This window comes from Salvia miltiorrhiza, chromosome 1 (assembly GCF_028751815.1).
Source record: "Salvia miltiorrhiza cultivar Shanhuang (shh) chromosome 1, IMPLAD_Smil_shh, whole genome shotgun sequence".
NCBI classification, from domain to species: domain Eukaryota; kingdom Viridiplantae; phylum Streptophyta; class Magnoliopsida; order Lamiales; family Lamiaceae; genus Salvia; species Salvia miltiorrhiza.
The window spans coordinates 58902111-58922496 of record NC_080387.1 but is presented as its reverse complement, the minus strand read 5'-3'; the positions used below and the strand labels follow the sequence as shown (position 1 = coordinate 58922496).

The following is a 20386-nucleotide window of genomic DNA, read 5'->3' as shown; positions in this document are numbered from 1 at the left end:
AAATCGGCTCAAATTATATTCAAAATATCAAGAACAATAGGGCATCAACATTTTCGCATAAATCATCATAGGCATCTTACCAACTATCAAATGAAGCAAAAAACATCAAATGCAAAGCCATATGAAATATGTTTGAGAACAATATCAATTTAGTACAAGCTCCAAATATCTAGACTACGAATACAACAGCAAAAATCAACACATACTAGGAAAAAAAATAAAAAAAAATGAATGCCGCCCAAGAGACGCCGAGATGATTGTCAGCAGCAGGAGACGCAGCTGGCAATAAACTCAGTTGATTAGTACTGTAAGTATGCTAACCACAACCCTATTGTTAAACTCCTCAAAGTCTTTACACTCATCTTTCATACATCACTCTCTCTCTATATTTTGATCTATGGATTATTTTATCATCAAGTTATTTATTTAACTCATAACTTGTTTGTTTATTTTTAAATTAGAATTTCATCATTTTCAATTAATAAAAAAACAAGTCTTAAATTTTTAAAAATCTTATAATACTATTCAGTAAGGGCGATGAACAAGTTGGGTATGGGATTATACGGGTTGGTTATATGGGCAACTGAAATACCGATAGAAAAACATCAACTAAGATAAATAAACTTTGTTCAGATATTGCTTTTGAACCTAAATTTAAATTTAAATATGCACAATGCATTGATACAATTTACGAAAAAATAAAACATTCAACCACAATTTAGAAGTGCTCATAATAGATTAGAAAAAGTTAGTCTCTTATCCATCTATATTAAAATTATTAATTTTAAGTTAACTTAATTATTAAATTTTAAGTTAATAGCTTTCCTTTCAAGTAAATACTCTTTGAAGTTATTGCTTTTAGCCTTTAAAAATAACTTTTATTTTTGGATATTTTTGTCGAACTTATAATTAACACTAGTTAACTTTTAATCAATTGGGCCTACAAGAAAGAAAAAAAGAAAAAAAAAACTCTCTTCTTCTTCTTCCAATTTCATCATCTTTTGAGAATGACACGAGTTTTAATAAAATAATTGACTATGGTATGAGTAGAATATGATCTTACTTTTATGAAAGTGTTGATGATTAAAGTGAAATGAGAATCTCAACTTTTATGTGATTGTGTGTAGAGGTGACAGAATGGGTGGGCCGCGGGTTAGGCCAGCCCGGCCTAATCTATCGGCTTTTGGAACATATCGAGTCAGGTTGGGCCGACCTGAAAATCAACCACGCTGCAATTTCTTAAGCCCATCCCAGCTTCATGCAGACCCAGTGATTTTTTTTTCCTTAAATCCTATTTCATTTTACAAAATGATGAAAAATAAAATAAGTTAATTATTTAAGTTGAATTAATTGCTGTAAAATTAAGCAAATTCAAAATTAATAAATATATATCCAAATCTGGAAATCACTCATTTTGAACTACAAAATTAGTAAAACATATCTTCTCATTCCATACTACACCAATTAAAGTTTATTACAAAAAGGGACAAATTAACAATTATGGCAAAGTCATAGAAAAATGGTAATACACATTATATCATGAAGGAGTTCACAAAATAAATAATTTAAATACATGCTATGTATGTATGTATGTATGTATATCCATATTTAATTAACTCGTACCTCATTCAATTCAAGATATACTCCCTCCGTCCCTAAAATAAGTTCATCTTTTTCCTTTTTGGGACGTCCCCCAAATAAGTTCATCTTTCTTTCTTTCCATTTTTGGACAACTACCCCACCACTAATAATACTTTATTTATTCTTACTTTTCACTTTTCACCACTCTCAATACTAATTATAACACTTTTTCACATTTTCACCACTCTCAATACTAATTATAACATATTTTTCTCCACAATCAATACACTTTACCACTTTTTCTTAAAACTCGTGCCGTCCCCAAAGAGGAACTTGTTTTGGGGACGGAGGGAGTAATATTTTTTATATTTAGTTCAAAAGTTAAAATTTCTCAATTAATAAGCTACCATAAGAGTGAAATTTGAACATGAATTTATTTTTAATTTTTTTATTTATATTTCAAAATATATAATTATATAATTAAACAAATTAACAATTAAAAAATTGGGTGGGCTAATAATTAAAAAATTAGGTGATAATGCTAAGATTACAAAATGGGCATGGAATTTGGGGAGTAATTGCTTGGGATATAAGTATATTTTGTAAATTCAGTTCGATAAAAAAAAAAAAAAAAAAACATAAAGAGTTGAATTTTGACTTTTTTTTCCAAGCTTAACCTAATAACCGTACCTGCTGAAGTTTGTCTGCGTTGGCTTCGATTTGGAAGTGAAGTGAGTTCCTTAATAAACCCATCTTCAATTATCCATTCTCTTCAAAAATGGCTGCTGACCTTTTTGATTTTCAAGCATGCTTCAAATACGAATGTTCATTCGGCTATATCCCCTGTTTCGCTCCATTTCTTCTCTACTCGGACGCGGACCCAGCTCGATATCAATCCTATTGTTCTTGACATTTTGGTGCGTAAACACCATTTCCCTTGTGTCAAACAGTGGATTCGATGCTCTCATTCTTGAAATCGAGTGGATTTTCGACCGCTCATCGTCGGATATAGGCTAGATTTCTCCGTTACAGCCTCGAACGCAACGTTAAACCCAAAATCAATTTCTTCCAAGACGAGGGCTTTTCTTCCGCCGAGATTTCCAAGATAATCTCAAGTTGCCCCTCAGTCGAGTTTGAAGAATCACTTCATTATCTGTGCTCAAGGGCTTGTTGGAATCCAATACTGCAGTCGTCAGAGTTGTGAGACATTAACATGAAAAAAATTGTGCTGGCTAATGTCCAATTCTTAAAGAGCTGTGGCGTATCCATGCAACGAATTCGAATCGTCCTCAATAGCGCGCCAGCTGCTTTATGTCAATGCCCACAAGCTGTCTGTAGAGAAGATCAAAGAAATGGGGGCTTCCAAACCTTTCATTTATGCCATTCAAACTGTTACTTCAATGAAGAAGGAGGGCTGGGAGCTCAAGTTGCAAGCTTTCCGGGATATGGGGTTTTCAGAGATTGACGTATTGAGCATGTTTAGGAAGGAGCCTCGAGCGCTTGTAGTATCCGTTGAGAAGATGAAGAAGATAAATGAGGTTTTGGTTGCCAGGCATTGTGGACTTATGTACAGCTTCGAGAAGAGGTACAAGCTGCGGATAGCAATTTTAAGGATTCTTGAAAGTAGGAACCTCATTGAGAATTGGCCTCCTCTACCTCGGAGGCCAAGTTTTATGAGAGATTTGTCCACCCGTATATAAATGAAGTTGGTGGTGTTTACAAGGAACATATGAAAGTTTAATCAAGCAGTAGGATGAGTGTTGGTCGTTTTGTGTGAATTCAAGATGCATTTAGTGATGAAGCAACTGAAGAAAGATTTTTTGCTTTGCTCATTTCCATCTATATTGATAGGTGTAGGCTGGCTTCAAAATATGGTTATACTACACGTATGTTATTGTTGTTTCTGCTGAATGAACCATTTCTAAGATGTTTTATGCATAGGTGTAAACACAAATTTTTTGTATTTCAATTTGATAAAATACAAAAACGCGTTACAAAGATAATTTGATAGATTTGAAGATAGATTTATGCGGGTTGCAATCTCTAGTTAATCCTCTGATTCTTCTCTTCCATTTGATTCTTGAACAAGCTCGAAGGTTCTTGAAATACTTGATTTGATGACGCCAATCCAAGGGACTTAAGTCGTGATTTTGGATTGAACGTTGAACTTGATTTGATTTGAGAAGAACGTCCTTAGAATTTTGTAAGAACGCCTTGAAGCTTTCGAACTTGATTTGATTTGATTTGAAGAACGTCCTTAGAATTTGTAAGAACGCCTTGAAGCTTTGGGACTTGGTTGATTTGATTTGAGAAGAACGTCCTTAGAATTTTGTAAGAACGCCTTGAAGCTTTGGGACTTGGTTGATTTGATTTGAGGAAGATCGTTCTTGGAATTTGTAAGAACGCCTTGATCACTTGAAGATTTGAAGGTTTGATCACTTGAAGATACTTGAATACTTGAAGATTTTGAAGGATACTTGAAGATTTGAATGCTCAAATACTTGAAGATTCGAAGGATACTTGAACGTTAGATAGAATTCTTCAAGATACTTGAATACTTGGAAGAATACTTGAACTCTCCAATTCTCCGCCTCTTCTACTTGTGATACTAGAGAGAATTCTTTGTGCTCTTCGATCTTCCACTCCTTCGAGTTCGTCCGTTATGAGCTCCCAACACCTCTATTTATAGATTTTAGAGATGGGCTTCATGGGCTTTATGGGCTTTGGGCCTCCATGTATGGGCCTTAGGGCCTTAAATGGCCAATAAGCCCATTAATTCATTTTATTAAATATTAATCATATATCTATTTTAATTTAGGAATAAAATCCCATTTCATAAAATAGAAAATATAATTGAATATTTAATTCATGAATTTACACGTGGCACGATTTAATTCGACGACAAATTTAATTGTCTACAAATTGCCCCATCGAGACTTGTTTATGGACGAAATGCCTTTGGTAATAGACGAGTCTCGAAATTTATTTTTTTGATAATTTAAACTCTTATCGAGGAGTTCTTGAATTTCTTTGGATTTATAAATAGTTTATACTCGTATTTAGGAGTTCTTCATTTGATTTTGGAATTTTAAATAGTTTATACTCGTATTTAGGAGTTCTTGAATTTCTTTGGATTTCACTTTGACCTTGTAAATAGTTTATACTCGTATTCAGGAGTTCTTCATTTGATTTTGAAATTTTAAATAGTTTATACTCGTATTTAGGAGTTCTTCAAAGCAACCGGAGGCACTAATACAATCTAGACTTGGGCTTGCAAATTAATGCTCCACTTGGGCCATGTCCCTCAAGTCCACTAATTAAAAAAAATGAAATGGACAAGAACGTGGACTATAAGTTCATCAAATGAGATAAATGGGCCTAAAATATGGACACCCATATATCAAAAGTATGCTGCCAATTCCAAATCCAATTCCAAGACTTACAGCTCGACATTTTTAACTTGTTGAGAACTCCTTTTCTGCATGTACCAGAAGCTGCATTTATTTTCACTTTTCAGATATCAAGACTGATTTAGGCTGGCTCGTTCCACTTTTAGCTTCATTCTCATACATGTGCTTGTGTTCTCTTTATTAGCTTTAATATGAGAATTTGCTGGAGTTCTACTTTTAGCCAACTTGCGCCATTTTCTTTTCCTCATGAAAGCATTTTTTTTTTTTTTCAGCCATCTTATGCGTGCCAACGCAAACAAAGTCCTTCATTGTATTAAATGTAGTCCCTGTTAAGCTTTAACAGCTTGTTTTGAAGGGCCTTTCATAGCTGGAACTCCACTCTTCGGCGCTGGAAGAATAGCTAAGTTTAGAGATTTGGTGAGAAGTTTGCTTATAAATAGAGTAACTCTTCCTTCTTTTTAGCAGCAGCAAATACTCCTTTCCTTCATCTCTTTCTTTTATTTTTCTTATCTTTAAAATATACAGCTGCTTCACCGATGCAGCTGGGGAAAGTTTTGTTGGCTTGAGTCTTGCTATTTTTCTTCGAGTTGGCCGGGGAAATAGCCGGAAATCGATCTCTGTTTCTTGGTGATTTTAGGCTCCTCGGCATCTCCAGATGGCTGTGACCACTGCTGCAGTGCTGCTTCTCTTCGGCGAGCAACGGAGCCGCCTGTTCTCTCCTTTTATCCGTCCCCGTTTCTATCTACGCCTCTTATCATGCGCCGGCAGTCCTCTAACGTGCACCGCGCGTCGCCGATCGTCTTGAATACGCTGAAGAGCTCCTCCGCCGTGATCCTCCCGTCGCGGTCGGAGTCAAAGAAATCGAACGTGTGCCTCAGCTCCGAGCTGTCGGTCGACGGCGCGAAAGCCGATCCGATCGCGTGGAACTCCTCCAGCGTGATGCAGCCGTCTCCGTCGCGGTCGACTTCGCTGAGCATCTGCCGCAGCTCCTCCTTGCTCGGAGGTTCGGCGCCGAGCCGGCTCAGGAGCGACTCGAGCTCCTCCTTGGTGATCTTCCCGTCGCCATCGCGGTCGATCATCTCGAACGCCTGCTTCAGCTCGAAGTAGACGGCGGCGGATATCTCTGTCCACTCCTCCGTCGACATGCCGGCGGAGGTCGATGGGAGGACGCTGGTCGGCGTAGAAAGGCCGGCCGGTCTCTTGAGGCCGCCGTCCTCAGAGGAGGAGGAGGAGGACGTCGTATGGGAGCTGAAGGACGACGGCTCGGCCTCGGATCTGGAAACCGAGCGCGATTTCTTCGATCTGAAGAGCTTGGCGGGAACAATCTTGGCGAGCTTCATGATGGAATTTGGAGTGTGAAATTAGCAGGTGCGAATTCACCCCAAAAGCGAAGGGAGAGGAGAGAGAGGGTTTGGATGTGAGGAGGAAATGGGCGGCTGATGGGCTGTGGATCAAGGGCCCTTTTTTTTTTTTAGAGAGAAAAGAAGCATGCTGATTTTTTTTTTTTTTTTAAATCTATCATTCACCAATAAGACTTGGCCCAAAATCATAGAATTCTTCTCTGAAAGCCCAAAGAAGCTGATTTCGTTTTTCTCCCTTTTTTTTTTTTTTTTTTTTAGAATTTCCTTTTTAAGTCTCCTTTATTGCAATTCAATAACTCAAAATTCACATTTTTTTTAATTTGATAAAAGTAAATTCTCAATATGAATTTTTTTTTTTTTTTTTTTTTTTTTTTTTTGCAGTTGGCAGCAGCGAAAGCTTGGTGATACAATCTTGGAGGGTTATGTTCAGGATTGGCGTAGTCTCATCAACCAACTTCATGATAGATTTTGCCCCAAACGAGATGCTTTGAGTATTTGCAAAGTTTGGAATCTATTGTCATTTTTCTTTCAGTCTTGACATCTCCATCGGCCCGACTAAAGACCATCCTCAGAGAGTTCATCCAAAAAATCTGGCAGCAGCCCATCTAAGACCTTATTTGAGTGATGTTTACTTTGCACTTCAGGTGGTTCAATTGGCTTTTAATCAGATTTCGGGTGCGCTCGGATCTGGGCCATTGTGAGTCCAACCTTTGAAGATTGCTGGTTACATCTTCTCTTTGCGCGCATTTGAGCAGGCTAGATGACTCAAAGGTGTGAACGTGTATTCCTACTCCACAAATAGTTTCAACCTTAGCTTGGAGAGAAGTGAAGCTGGCGATGCATAGCTGACCTCAACGCCAGATGACTCAATTCTTTGACAGGTCTTGGGTGCGCTCAGGCCTGGGATTGTTTGAATCTGGTTAGAGTGAGGTTGTTGTTATGTTTGGCATCTCACGAAGTTGGGAGAATTCTGCACAGCGACTCGAGAAGATTGAGTCTTCTCTTCTTGATGCTTAAGCCAAGGAGAATGAAGCCATCGTCTGAATTGCTTTGATCAAGGAAGAGCTTGCTATGATAGAGCTGTTGGGAGACGAAGATGTTGTCGTCCTTCAAGCAAGATAGTGCCTCCTTTCATACCGTCCGAGGTGCAATCCAAGAATTCAAAAGAGAGTTTGACAAATATAAAGCTGCACCTATTGATGAGGAAATGCTGCGGAATTTTGAAGACTTCAGAGTCACTTTTGATCTCTGCTCAGATAACTTTGGAGGATCAAGACCCATTTGCTTAGTATTGGTGCAAACCGCAGTTTCTATCATTTCTCTCTTGATGATTCTTATTTGGTTTGTGATGGATATTTTGACATCTTCTCCAAATACTTATGCTTCTTTTGATGGCTTGATTTTCTTCCCAATTTGAGACATATTCGGCTTCACATAATCAACTTAAATCATAACTTTGATGATATAAATTGAAAAGAGTCAAACACAATTCATGACTGAACCTAGAAATTATCTAAGCTGCCTACGTACCCTTTTGAAAGGGATCAAGTCAAAACGTAGTTCATAGGATCAACGGGTGTTTGAGATTGGGTGCCGTGCACAGTTTATACTCATGCGGGCCAGGAGTAACATGCAGTTTAGGCTCGTGCGTCAAGGAGCTATCTTCATACACTCCATTTTGTTTGCTTTTCTCCATTTCTGGTTTTTCATCTGACTCATCTTTTTGGCTTTTCTGTTTTTCTATTTTTTTTTTTTTTGCTTTTTATGCTTTCCATTTTTTTTTGGCTTTTCTATTTTTTTTTTTTTTTAAATGAACTATATACATATGTACATGCTTCAACTTCTACCACCCTTCAAGGATAGTAGTACTTCAAGAACTTTCCTTTGAGAGTGATAACAATTGGCCTCCTTGCAGCGAGGGCCATGTCTCCAATTTGAAAAGGGGGCGCTCGCACTGCTTTGTTGAAGGATCTTGAAGGAAGAGCTTGATAGTATTCCAGTTTTGTTGGACTTCTAATCTCTCTTCATCCGGAGTTTTCAGTTCATTGGGGCTCAAGTGTGAATTCTCTTCTCCAACGACCATTTTCTCGCAGGAGGTGATATGGTTTACTGTGACAACGTCTTCATCTTTTCGGCGAGGATCTTTGCAATCAAAACACGTCTTTATGCTTTCATTTCTCTGGCGTATGAAGGCTATATTCTCTGCAACGCTTGTTGTGATAACGCCACTTCTAACGAGACTTGCAATTTCACGGGGCTCTTGACTTTGAGTAGTATGAGGAACTGGATTACTAGCACTATTAGTAGTGTAGTAAGAGGAAGCCATACTCTCTCTATCTTCTTCATCTATGGCATCTCGTGTGAAGATGGTGGTCTTTATTTGAGCTTTCATTTCTTTCCCACATGGCATAAGCAAAGTGGTGTATCTTTTCATTCGAGGAGGGATCAAACTTCTCCATTTCTCTGTTATGTGTAGTTCATCACTCCATTTTGTCTTGCTTCGTTTCCATGATTTGCCTTTGCCAAGTCTTTTAAAGACAGATACTCGTTGAGCTTCTCTTCTACCCATCATTCTGAAAACAGGAACCCTTTGAATGTTTGACGATTCCAGGGTTTGTTGGGTGCTAACATAGTTAGTGGCAGCTCTTTTGATGGCGATACGAACGGGACTCTGCGCTGTATATCCCAAACCTGCTTTGGAGTTTTGGCCCGCGTTATCAGTCTTTTCCAAATGAGACTTTGACATAGAGCTTTCTTGAGGATTGTATCCAGCATTCACGAGGAGTTTATATGCCTTCGGACCAAAGTGCTTTGAGAGTTCTTTGTTTGAGAGATCTTCATGATCTGTGACGCCACTTTGCTTTGGTCGGACAAACCCTTCAAATGGTTGGAGAATTGGCTTCTTGGCATCAATCTTCGTTAAAGGCATGGTGAATCCTTCCATCTTTAGAAAAGATTCTTCCTTCTTTTTCTCCTGGCAAGATCTCAACTCGTCATGTGATGTATCATCTTTCACCATTGAGACTTTGGTTCTTTCCAAATAGAACTTAGCATCAGCAAAATGTGATTCTGCTTCCGTAAACGGCTTTTGATCACCAACCACTTTTCTTACGGCGCCATTTTGATAGTACTTGAAGCATTGGTGCAATGTAGAAGGAACAACACCATTTTCATGAAGCCATGGTCGACCCAGAAGCATATTGTAGGTCGTCTTGGCATCGATAACATGAAGCAACGCCATCGAATCCATGTCATGCATCAGCAATCGCAACCTTATAGTTCCAAGAGCTCTTTGCCCTTCATGATTGAAACCTTGGATCATCAATCGACTTTTTGACAGCTCATCTACTTGGATTCCCAATTGCTTCAAAGTCCTTAGTGGTAAAATATTGACCGCTAAGCCTCCATCGATGAGAATTCGATTGACTTTCTGTTCCTGTGTATAACAACTCACGAACAATGGCTTGTTATGAGGTTCAGATCCAAGCTGCAAGTCTTCATTGGAGAATGTGATTGCCAATGCATCATCATCTTCATCCAAATTTAGCTCAGGTTCTTCATCTACTTGATTGGATGTATCATACAGAGCTCCAATACCTTCTATTATGTCATTCAAGTCGGTGGAGACCATATTTACAGCAGTAGCGTCTTCTTCAAGAGATATTTTCCCTTCTCGAGCTAAACGCATGACCCTGTCTTTAAAGATGAAGCAATCATGTATGGGGTGCCCAACCAGACGATGGTATTTGCAGTAACTTGGATCATCTGTCCTCCCTGCTTCATTTGGTCGCTTCATTTCTGGCAACTCGATAAGCTTTTCTTTGAGCAGGTCATCAAAAATTCCTGAAACATCAGAGTCTAAGAAAGGGTATTGCTTTTGTTGCATTTCTTTCAAGGTAGATCTTCTTTGCCCCAAGTCCCGGGAAGAGTTCTGATTGTCTCGTGGAGTGTTCTGGTTGCCTTCTTGTCCAGCTTCTCTCTTTAAGAATTTCACCGAAGTTGCCTTAATCGCCATGGATTCCTTATTTGGTGCTTCATCAGATGATTTGCTTCCTTTCTTGAATTCTGGCTTGAATTTGCGAGGTTCTCGGATGGGTGGTCCTTCGATCCCGCTTGCCATCATGCTCAACTCCATGTCATGCGCTCTTGTAGCAAGTTCTTCGAATGTTCTAGGCTGGATTCCTCGCAAGATGTATTGCAAACCCCAATGCATCCCTTGAATACACATTTCGATGGCAGATGATTCAGACAATCGGTCCTTGCAGTTGAGACAAAGGTTTCTCCATCGGTTGATGTAGTCAATGACTGGCTCTTCTTTGAATTGACGCGAACTTGTGAGCTCCACCATGCTGACAGTTCTTCTAGTACTGTAGAAACGGTTGAGGAATTCATATTCCAATTGCTCCCAACTGTCAATCGAGTTTGGCTCCAAGTCGGTGTACCAATCAAAGGCATTACCTTTCAATGAGCGAACAAACTGCTTAGCTAGGTGATCTCCATAAGTACCAGCGTTGTTGCATGTTTCAACGAAGTGAGCCACATGTTATCTTGGATTTCCTTTGCCGTCAAATTGTTGAAATTTTGGTGGTTGATAACCAAGAGGCATCCTCATGCTGTCAATTCGCCGAGTATATGGCTTGGAGTAAGTTAACGATGACTTGGAGCTTCCACCGGAGTTATTCTTCATTGTTGCTTCGATGAACTCTTTGAGTTGGTCAATGGGAATGAGGCCACCAGATGAGAAGAGAGTGTCTTTTCCTGAAGGCCTTTTTCCATCACTCTTTGATTTGTCCTTGGAGGCTTCGTCATCGTTATTCTCTCCATCTTCTTCGCTTTCTTCGTCTTCCCTATCGTTGTTGGCGTGGCTTGAATCTCCTTTTTCTCTCTTTTCTCCTTTGAGCTTTGCAATCTGGGCATCTTGCTCTTGGATGTGCTTGGTTAGAGATTCAACCATCTTTGTCAAGTTCAAGAGTTGTTCCTCCATGGTGGAAGTGTTTGTCATCATGACACTTGCATGGAGTTGATAATTTTCAGTGGGGAATGTGAAGCTTCTCTCAAAGTTGTCATCTTCTTCATGGATAGATGGAAGACGGGAGGTCGACTTGGACACCTCTTGCATCAATTTTGCTTTGCTTCGCGTGATCATACCGATGCCTTCCGAAGAACCTTTAGATGAAGTTTGAGCAGTTGCATTTGGTTGAATAGACATTGTTCAAGATTTTTGGTGAAGAGTAGAGATGAGAGGTAGAGATGTCCCACTGGGCGTGCCAAAATTTGTAAACACAAATTTTTTGTATTTCAATTTGATAAAATACAAAAACGCGTTACAAAGATAATTTGATAGATTTGAAGATAGATTTATGCGGGTTGCAATCTCTAGTTAATCCTCTGATTCTTCTCTTCCATTTGATTCTTGAACAAGCTCGAAGGTTCTTGAAATACTTGATTTGATGACGCCAATCCAAGGGACTTAAGTCGTGATTTTGGATTGAACGTTGAACTTGATTTGATTTGAGAAGAACGTCCTTAGAATTTTGTAAGAACGCCTTGAAGCTTTCGAACTTGATTTGATTTGATTTGAAGAACGTCCTTAGAATTTGTAAGAACGCCTTGAAGCTTTGGGACTTGGTTGATTTGATTTGAGAAGAACGTCCTTAGAATTTTGTAAGAACGCCTTGAAGCTTTGGGACTTGGTTGATTTGATTTGAGGAAGATCGTTCTTGGAATTTGTAAGAACGCCTTGATCACTTGAAGATTTGAAGGTTTGATCACTTGAAGATACTTGAATACTTGAAGATTTTGAAGGATACTTGAAGATTTGAATGCTCAAATACTTGAAGATTCGAAGGATACTTGAACGTTAGATAGAATTCTTCAAGATACTTGAATACTTGGAAGAATACTTGAACTCTCCAATTCTCCGCCTCTTCTACTTGTGATACTAGAGAGAATTCTTTGTGCTCTTCGATCTTCCACTCCTTCGAGTTTGTCCGTTATGAGCTCCCAACACCTCTATTTATAGATTTTAGAGATGGGCTTCATGGGCTTTATGGGCTTTGGGCCTCCATGTATGGGCCTTAGGGCCTTAAATGGCCAATAAGCCCATTAATTCATTTTATTAAATATTAATCATATATCTATTTTAATTTAGGAATAAAATCCCATTTCATAAAATAGAAAATATAATTGAATATTTAATTCATGAATTTACACGTGGCACGATTTAATTCGACGACAAATTTAATTGTCTACAATAGGTTAGGTTGTTGAATTCATGTGATAAGGAAAATAAGTCATAAGTTTCCGTTGTGATTTGTTTTACTATAATTGTATCCATCTCTTGGAATCTAACGTCCAAATAGATCCTTAATCGTTTTATCCATGGAACAAACCTTGGTGCCTAAAGTTGAATTCTTGAAGAGCTGTGGCATATCTATGGAGTGCATTCAGATGGCCCTCTGTGGCAGTTTCCTTATGAAGGCATAAGCTCAATTCAAGCTTCCAATCTTTCATGTATCTTATTGCTATATTGAGCAATGAGGTGGGAAGCTCGAGTTGCAAGCCCTCCGAATTTGGGGTTTTTATTGAGCATGTTTTGGAAGGCACCATTGAGGTTTGATGGAAGATGAAGAAGATAAAGGAGGCTCTCTGCTTGCAACTGCAAAGTTTGATACTCAGGCGTTGCTGATATCCCAAGATCACTCATGTGCGAGCTTCGAGAAGAGGTACGAGTCACGGCTGAGAACTTTAAAAATTCTTGAAAATTGGCCTTCTCTTTGAACAATAAGCAGATTTTAAGATGATGAGTTATTTGAGGGATTTATTGGGTATCATGCTTATTTACATCTACAAACAACCTTTTGGCTTTTCAGGATATTTTATTTTATCATGTCTGCCTACTGTTATTTTGACCAGTTTGATGCCTTGTTTGACATGATTAAATCTAGGCTTGTAGTAGAATTCGGAATATTTTGTTTGAATATGTTAGAATTTTGACATAACGTCTTCACTATCCAAGTGATATCTTCCAGTTTAGTAGTTTTCTTTTGCTTAGCTGAGTCGCATGATAGCTCGAGCTGACTTGCAGATATTAGGAATTTAAGAATTTGACGAAAAGTGGCAACGCAAATACAAGAACAACTTAATTTCATTACAGTGATCTAGTTCAAATGGAAATGGAAATGCAAGACCTAAAAATTATTACTAGTATTTCAAATAAAAATAAAAAAATTGACGCATATATATAGGATGGTGATGACATCGATAACTCGCGCCCTTGTAGGGCTCGAAATCCACGGTCTTCCTCGATGAAGCGAACACAATGGTGTTGCCAATGAGAGGAGCAAACTAAACGATCAAAATTCATTCCAAAAAGGGAGATTTTGAATTAGAATTTGGATGGCTTAGTTGCAGAAAATCCTCAAAAATAGGCATGGTCTTGTATGTTGCAGATAATCTCTTATGGAGAACAGCATTGTTCCTTCATTATCTGTGCTCAAGGACTTGTCAGAGTTAATGAGCTGGAATATGAAGAAAATCTTGGCATTTTTGTAGAGCTTCTCCGTTGCAAGCTACAAGTGTCTCTTCCAAAGCTTTCATTTATGCCTTTACATTTATAGTCATCCTGGTTTTGAAATATGGTTATTTCATGTAATATGCTATTGGTTTACCCTTTTGAAGCATACAAATTATAATCATATTCATGCCTTGGATTGATTTCCTTTAATTTCGAGGAGATGTGCATTTGAATTTCCCATCTAGAATATGTTTTATCTTCTTTGAACTTGATGATTGTTCAACAAAAGAAGTTAATTCTATGAATTTTTCTTCTCTTTATTCTTTTCTTGCAAACTCTATTTCCTCTGCGTTCTTCTTTCAGATTTAGAGGCTGTTCTGATAATTATTATATATTAAAAATTTAATCTAAGGCCTATAAGGGTAAAATAGTACAATCATAATTATTTTTAAATAAGGGGGTTATATGGAGAAAATTGGGGGTTGTGTTTAAAATTACCCAGCATCAAAATATGCAATTGATTAGAGCCCATCTAGCCTTTGACATAACATTTTCGTTTTATCATCATATATTATATACGAACAAAGTGTAGGCACAATCGCCTAATTTCCCGGCGTTTAAGGTTCCACATAATCTTAAAAGCTAATTAACAAGAAGATATGCAAACTCAAGAAAGCATATCAGGATCAAACATTTCCCACTCGTCGTCTGAAAGTGCCTTGTGATCATTCCCAGCAGCTTCATCTTGAGATGTGCTTTCAGAAGTCGTACCTTTCTTGTCCAGTGGATCAGCTCCTTCCATCTGCTCCGGAGTCGAACTTTTTGAAGATGAAGCAGACGAAGCTAAGATGCAACTCGTCTGGCTCGATGAGAGCGACTTGCTAAATGGAATATGCTCATCCAACGTTTCCTTTAGCATCCGAACATCATGACATATAACAGATATTTCTCCTCTGGAACAAAGGAAGCAACAAAAAACAAGAGGGTGGCAATATTAAACGCTACGCACATCCAAAAGAAATCGAGCAACTTCAATTGCGAAACATTCTGAAACTACTAGGGCATTGCCAACAACCATGCCCACCAAGAATATCAAATTCCCCTCTGGTGGGATCATGCTACATCAACAAAACAGACAACTCACTCCAACTCCAACAATCACAATTACCACCTATTTTCTCTCTCAAAAAGAAAAAGAAAAAAAGACCACTTTTTTTGGGCTCGCAAAATTACAATTCCTTATTAAGTTAATGTTTCGATAAACAGAAAAATACTCAATAATACCACGATCGAATATCCAGCAGCAGGATAACATTTCCAGAGGAAATAAGGGTGGTCAAGCAACCTGGTATAGTTCTAGCAGATAAGGGAAAGAAGATTTGTCAAGAGCATATGAACTTACTGCAACGTATCTACGGCACGGCCACGGTCCACAAGAAATTCCCGCAACTGTAACAAAACATAAACAAGATATGTAGTTCAAGAAACAGTGGAGTGATTGGTATGAAGGAATGAAATTAGATATGTCTGGAAGGTTATTTCCGTAAATTTTATACAGTTTATAAAAAAATCATTAAACAATGGATTTGATCCTATATCAAAATCAATTTACATTGGAATCAAATAAATATCACTACTTTTAGAAAGATAAATAAATGAATAACAGTTTTTTCCTAATTTTGTTTTAGCAAATTATAGTTTTTTCCTACTATGAACGCCGATAAAAAATTTAAATTAATAAAAAACTATATAATAATTTTTAACTTAATAATTCTTTTTACTATAAAAAGTTAATTATGGTTTTAGTTTTTCGTTTGGTTAGATTTTAATAATAGGCATATATATGTATACTTTATATTTACTTTGGTAATACTTTCATGTTTCTTCAATAAAACAAAAAAAATTAATTAAAATATATATTTTATTATTATTCAGTAAAAAGTAATGAGTAATATATAACACTAATACCAATAGTAATAAATTATTTAAACTAGTTGTCAAACTATTTTTCCAAATATGTTAAAATACTACTACTATTATATAACATGATTTTAGGTAAAAGTATCATAAATTTAGTTGTTTTGACTCAATAAGAATGGTGATTCAATAGGGAAAAGGTAATTACTAATTACCAATCTCAAGACATTTCAATCAATAGGAAATTAGGAACATGAATGAACATACCAATCACCTTTTAAGTAACGAATACGAGATGAAGCACTTTACCTTGGCATTATTTTCTGCCTGTTGGTTTAGGATCTTTGACTCTTGCAACACTTTCTCCATAATCAATTCTTGCTCAGTAAGGGCTTTCATTGCAGCATTTTCCTTTTCTGTTTTTTCTAGCTCGGCAGATTTTATTACATTCTGAGCCTCAGTTAATCGCACCTCCAAGGTTTGTTGCATCTGCAGTAGAAAACATAAACAACTGTGACAAACTGACAATGCTCAACCATTTGGATAAACCTATATGATTCTCGATGTGGTTATTTATATGATTATATTTATACAGGCGCAACTTCTCTTCAGCTTGTTGGCTAGCTGGATCAGATCTAAGCTAATATATACGTAGGAAAAAAGTATGGGTATATGGTACATGTATATATCTAGAGTCTAATTTCAGTTTTAAAGCCTAAGCTACATGGATGAATACAGCTAAAAAGGAACCAAAGTTAGGACACAGATGTTGAGATACAAATATACACACATAAAATTAATAAATTGTCTGATGTCATCATATAATTTATAAGTTCATCAAAATAGAGCTAAACAAGCAAGCAATATGCAAAATAGTTCTCAAAAAGTCACAAGTCCCTCAAATGAGCCATGATTGCTACATTATGCATTTCACCACGAGAAGAAAAAAAAATGATCCACTTTCAAGGTGGACGTAGGAAGGTTCCATATTAGAGGACACGGCTACCTCTTCAGAAATGAATTCAAGCATTACAGGACTTAAGTTGTGTTGATGGTATCGTGGTAAGATTTTAAAATAACTAGCACTTCAGTTCAGGATAACCTGAGGTAAGAGCAAGAGGTCACTCAGGAAAATCCTCGAGAACTTCATGTAGCCATTCATTTTATTTTTAACTCAAAAGAGGTAAAGAAGAAACTTTGACTTGAACATAATCCAAATTAGTAACACTTGAAAAAAGACTACATGGTGCATAACACTGCAAGATGAATGAGGCCACAATGTTACCCAAGAAAAACTCCAGTAAGATTATCAGAGAACCAAATAGAAGTATTCCAATCCAAGCAAAAGAGTTTCTTTCTTTTAGAGAAAAACTGTCTTTACACCTACTATCACATCTCCCTATATTAATTAGTTTGCAAAACATATATTATTAAGGAAGGAAGGTGCCAAGTAGCTTGAAAACGTCAAAAGAAGTCTCTATTTTCAAACAATTGAGCTAGATCAATGAAGAATAACAATGTGACAAATCTGCAACATTTGAACATGTAGACCTACAACCACGAGGACTACAGATACTATATGCAATAAATATTTGAAGCGTTAGCACTGAAAGGAAAGTAAAGCTTAAAAGCACCTCATCAAGAACAGCAAGATATTTGTCTCTTTCAACTGACAATGAGAGTGCCCGAGACTGAAGCTCTCTCAACTCAGTTGCTAGGATGGCCTTCTCGCCATACACTTCCCCAGCATGCTGAAAGAGGAAATATATTAAGCCACAAACATTCATTTACTTATTTGGACAGGACAAGGGGCTTTAAATAATTGTACATTAATGTGCTAAGATCAGTAATAGTAATACAACCATTGAATTTGTTTCCTCTGCCAGTTTCACCATTTGTTTGAGCTCTTCAGATTTAATCAGTATATCTGTTCTGCCCATAGCAGCTTCCACTTTGGCTTGTTCTGCAGCTTTCTCTTTAAGCTCAACTTCCCTCATCAAACTTATAGCAGAGTCCATTGCTGAGAACAACATTTTCTGCAACATTTATCAGACATCTGATCAATTGAGTAGAAATCTGGAGAATTGGGACATTGGTAAATCAGGACATCACAGATTAAAATGATAACACTTGGAAGCTGAAAATATATGTCTAAATGTAACATGATTTTGAGGGCATAATGATACAACATCGTAGGGTAAATCGATCCAAAAAGAAACGATAACCATTTCAAACATTAGATTCTTTGCGAGATAAAACTAAAAAGAATGAGACACTACTGATACCTTATTATTTCTTGCATCAGCTATAATATTTGCAAGAGCATCAATCATATGGATTTGGCTAGATTGAGACATGGAGCCATTCAAGGTAGACTCATAATCAGAGTCTACAATGTTGCTAGCAGATTCCATCTTGGTATCACTATTACAAGGCAACTTCACATCTAATACCTCAGAATTATTTCCAGGCTTTTCTGGAAGGCTTACTGTTAGATCATGAACAATAAATGAAACAGGTCCAATCGCACAAATCTTGTCATCTCCATAAGGCTTTCCCTGATCACATTCGTTATTGGTAGGTTTATCGAACTCAGTCTCCAAGCACCTCGAGTTTGACCCATCTCCTAAGATATTCACATCTTGAATGCTTCCCGCATCCTTTCCTTGCGAGGTTCCCACTGTATGACATGCATCATCAGATGCAAGTTTGATGCTGCTATCTGAAGTTGTGTTATCTGTTTTGGGTTCTACTGACGCTTCGATTTGAAGAGCATTTGCCCCATCCTTATTAGTCAAATGAACAACTTCATCATGAGAGAAAATATCAGTCTTCAATTGAATGTTGTTATCATGTATGCTTCCAGACAATGTCAATTCAGCCAGAACGCCCTCTCCTTCACGATGTCCAACATTTGTATCAGATAAGTTTTCCATATGGCCATCATTAACATCTCTAAAGGACTGTTGATACCCAACATTCGCAATATAACCGTTTTGGGCATTAGTTGAGCCTGCTGCACCATTCATAGATGTGCAATCCGCAGTTTGAACTGTGGCAATAGCACCTGCAAGAGCAGTTGGGATCAAGAAATAGAACCACCGGAACAGGGCTCATCCACTAGAACTCAATAGGCAAGTAAGCATATTAATAAAAACGACCAAATGACAGTTTGAGTATCATAATCAGATAAAGTTGACAGCTTGATACCTCCTGATGGTTCTCCAACAGCAATGCTCCCAGTCGAAGGGGTACTTGGTCTAGACCGTTCAGAAAAGAAAGGTATAATCTCCACAAGCACAGCTTCAACAGCTGCATCAGCATCCTTGCTATGCTCAATAGCTACAGCTCTAAGAGCTCGAGCATCAATCTGTTGCCAAAAAATGAAGTAGCCGCAAAAGTCACATTTTTTTCTTAGAAAAAGAACTCAATTTAAAATACCCTAAAAGCACCACCCGGAAACAATCAGACTAACAAACAATTTTAAAATTGAAAACGCCTAAACTTACCTGTGGGAAAATTTCCTGCAATGACTTGTAAACTTTATTGAATCCCATCACCGAATTCTAGAAATCAACTCTGCAAATAACCAAAAACTTCAATTTACACGATCATACTGAGATATTCAAACTCCATAAGCTCATCAATTCACTACGGCATGCAGTCGAACCAAAATACAGGAAACGTGTAAATAACTTTTAGAACCCTAACACCCAACCACCTTTACATGAAAAACGACAGTTAACCCAAAAACTCAAAAAGCGAAAAAAGTAATTCCCGTAATCACAACAACAAAAACAACTTTCGTCTTCTTTCAGCCTTTGTGTGTGCGTGTGTGTGTGTGTGTGTGTGTGAGAGAGAGAGAGAGAGAGAGAGAGAATTTCTAGTTTCTACTCGTAGTCAGCACGAGCGCTAAATTGAACACAGAAATCAATGCAGAGAAACAGAAGCAAACAAAGAGGGGAAATCAAATACAAAACCCCAAGACTGAACAAAATTAGAAGCTGAAATCTTACAAAATTGCGCCCAATTTCTTCGCCGGAGCAAAGTGAGTTCGATATTGTGAGTTTGCTTTTACAGTATATACACACACATATATGTAAGGTAAACGGCGAAACAGGATGGAAACTTGTACGTAGTGATCATCATTGAAAATGGTTTTTCGATTTATTTTATCAATTTCAATTTTGGGCTTGAGATGATTGTACATTTAGTATAAGTTGACTGCGATCTTAATAGTCATAGTTTTAACTTGACGGTACAACATGATGAAGAGGAGGATTGGGTAAGCTGATTTTAGAGTCGGCAACTTGGCATGAGGGAGAAGTTATGGCGCTAAGAAATTGGATATTTTAGTCATTTCGCGTGAAAACTGTGGATGCAAGTTTGGTGGTTTGAATAAATAAGAGAATAAAGAGGAAACTAAGAAAAATCGTTTAGAATCTCTATCTTATCTTTTGGTGTCTAATTTTTTTTTCCACATACTTCTGTAATCTAATTATTTTTTGTGTTTTACTTTAGTATTGTCATTGTTAAATAGGGTCGATTATACAAATATTTTTTGAAAAACTTAATTCCAAATTTTTAGTTAGTAGTGTAAT

General features: G+C 37.4%; 2 protein-coding genes across 2 annotated transcripts; both read right to left on the bottom strand.

The window, feature by feature from the left end:
• Positions 1 to 5499: 5499 nt before the first annotated feature.
• Positions 5500 to 6396, bottom strand: LOC130999032 (probable calcium-binding protein CML36). Its single transcript, XM_057924502.1, has one exon. The coding sequence runs from the start codon at positions 6329 to 6331 to the stop codon at positions 5714 to 5716; it is 618 nt and encodes a 205-aa protein (XP_057780485.1). The 5' UTR covers positions 6332 to 6396; the 3' UTR covers positions 5500 to 5713.
• Positions 6397 to 14406: 8010 nt separating this feature from the next.
• Positions 14407 to 20154, bottom strand: LOC130999022 (uncharacterized). Its single transcript, XM_057924497.1, has 9 exons — positions 19802 to 20154; positions 19295 to 19364; positions 18996 to 19155; positions 18071 to 18852; positions 17648 to 17821; positions 17420 to 17536; positions 16095 to 16274; positions 15271 to 15317; positions 14407 to 14821 (listed from the first exon to the last, which is right to left on the bottom strand). Exons 2-9 carry the CDS (start codon positions 19340 to 19342, stop codon positions 14536 to 14538), a joined length of 1794 nt encoding a protein of 597 aa, XP_057780480.1. The 5' UTR covers positions 19343 to 19364; positions 19802 to 20154; the 3' UTR covers positions 14407 to 14535.
• Positions 20155 to 20386: the final 232 nt, after the last annotated feature.

Coding starts and splice junctions, on each gene's coding strand:
- LOC130999032 (XM_057924502.1), bottom strand. CDS start 6,331: ATGAAGCTCGCCAAGATTGTTCCCGCCAAGCTCTTCAGATCGAAGAAA.
- LOC130999022 (XM_057924497.1), bottom strand. CDS start 19,342: ATGGGATTCAATAAAGTTTACAAGTCATTGCAGGAAATTTTCCCACAG. Junction 17,537..17,647: donor CAGAGGAAACAAATTCAATG/GTTGTATTACTA, acceptor TTCCTCTTTCAG/CATGCTGGGGAAGTGTATGG. Junction 15,318..16,094: donor AGGCAGAAAATAATGCCAAG/GTAAAGTGCTTC, acceptor GTTTTGTTACAG/TTGCGGGAATTTCTTGTGGA.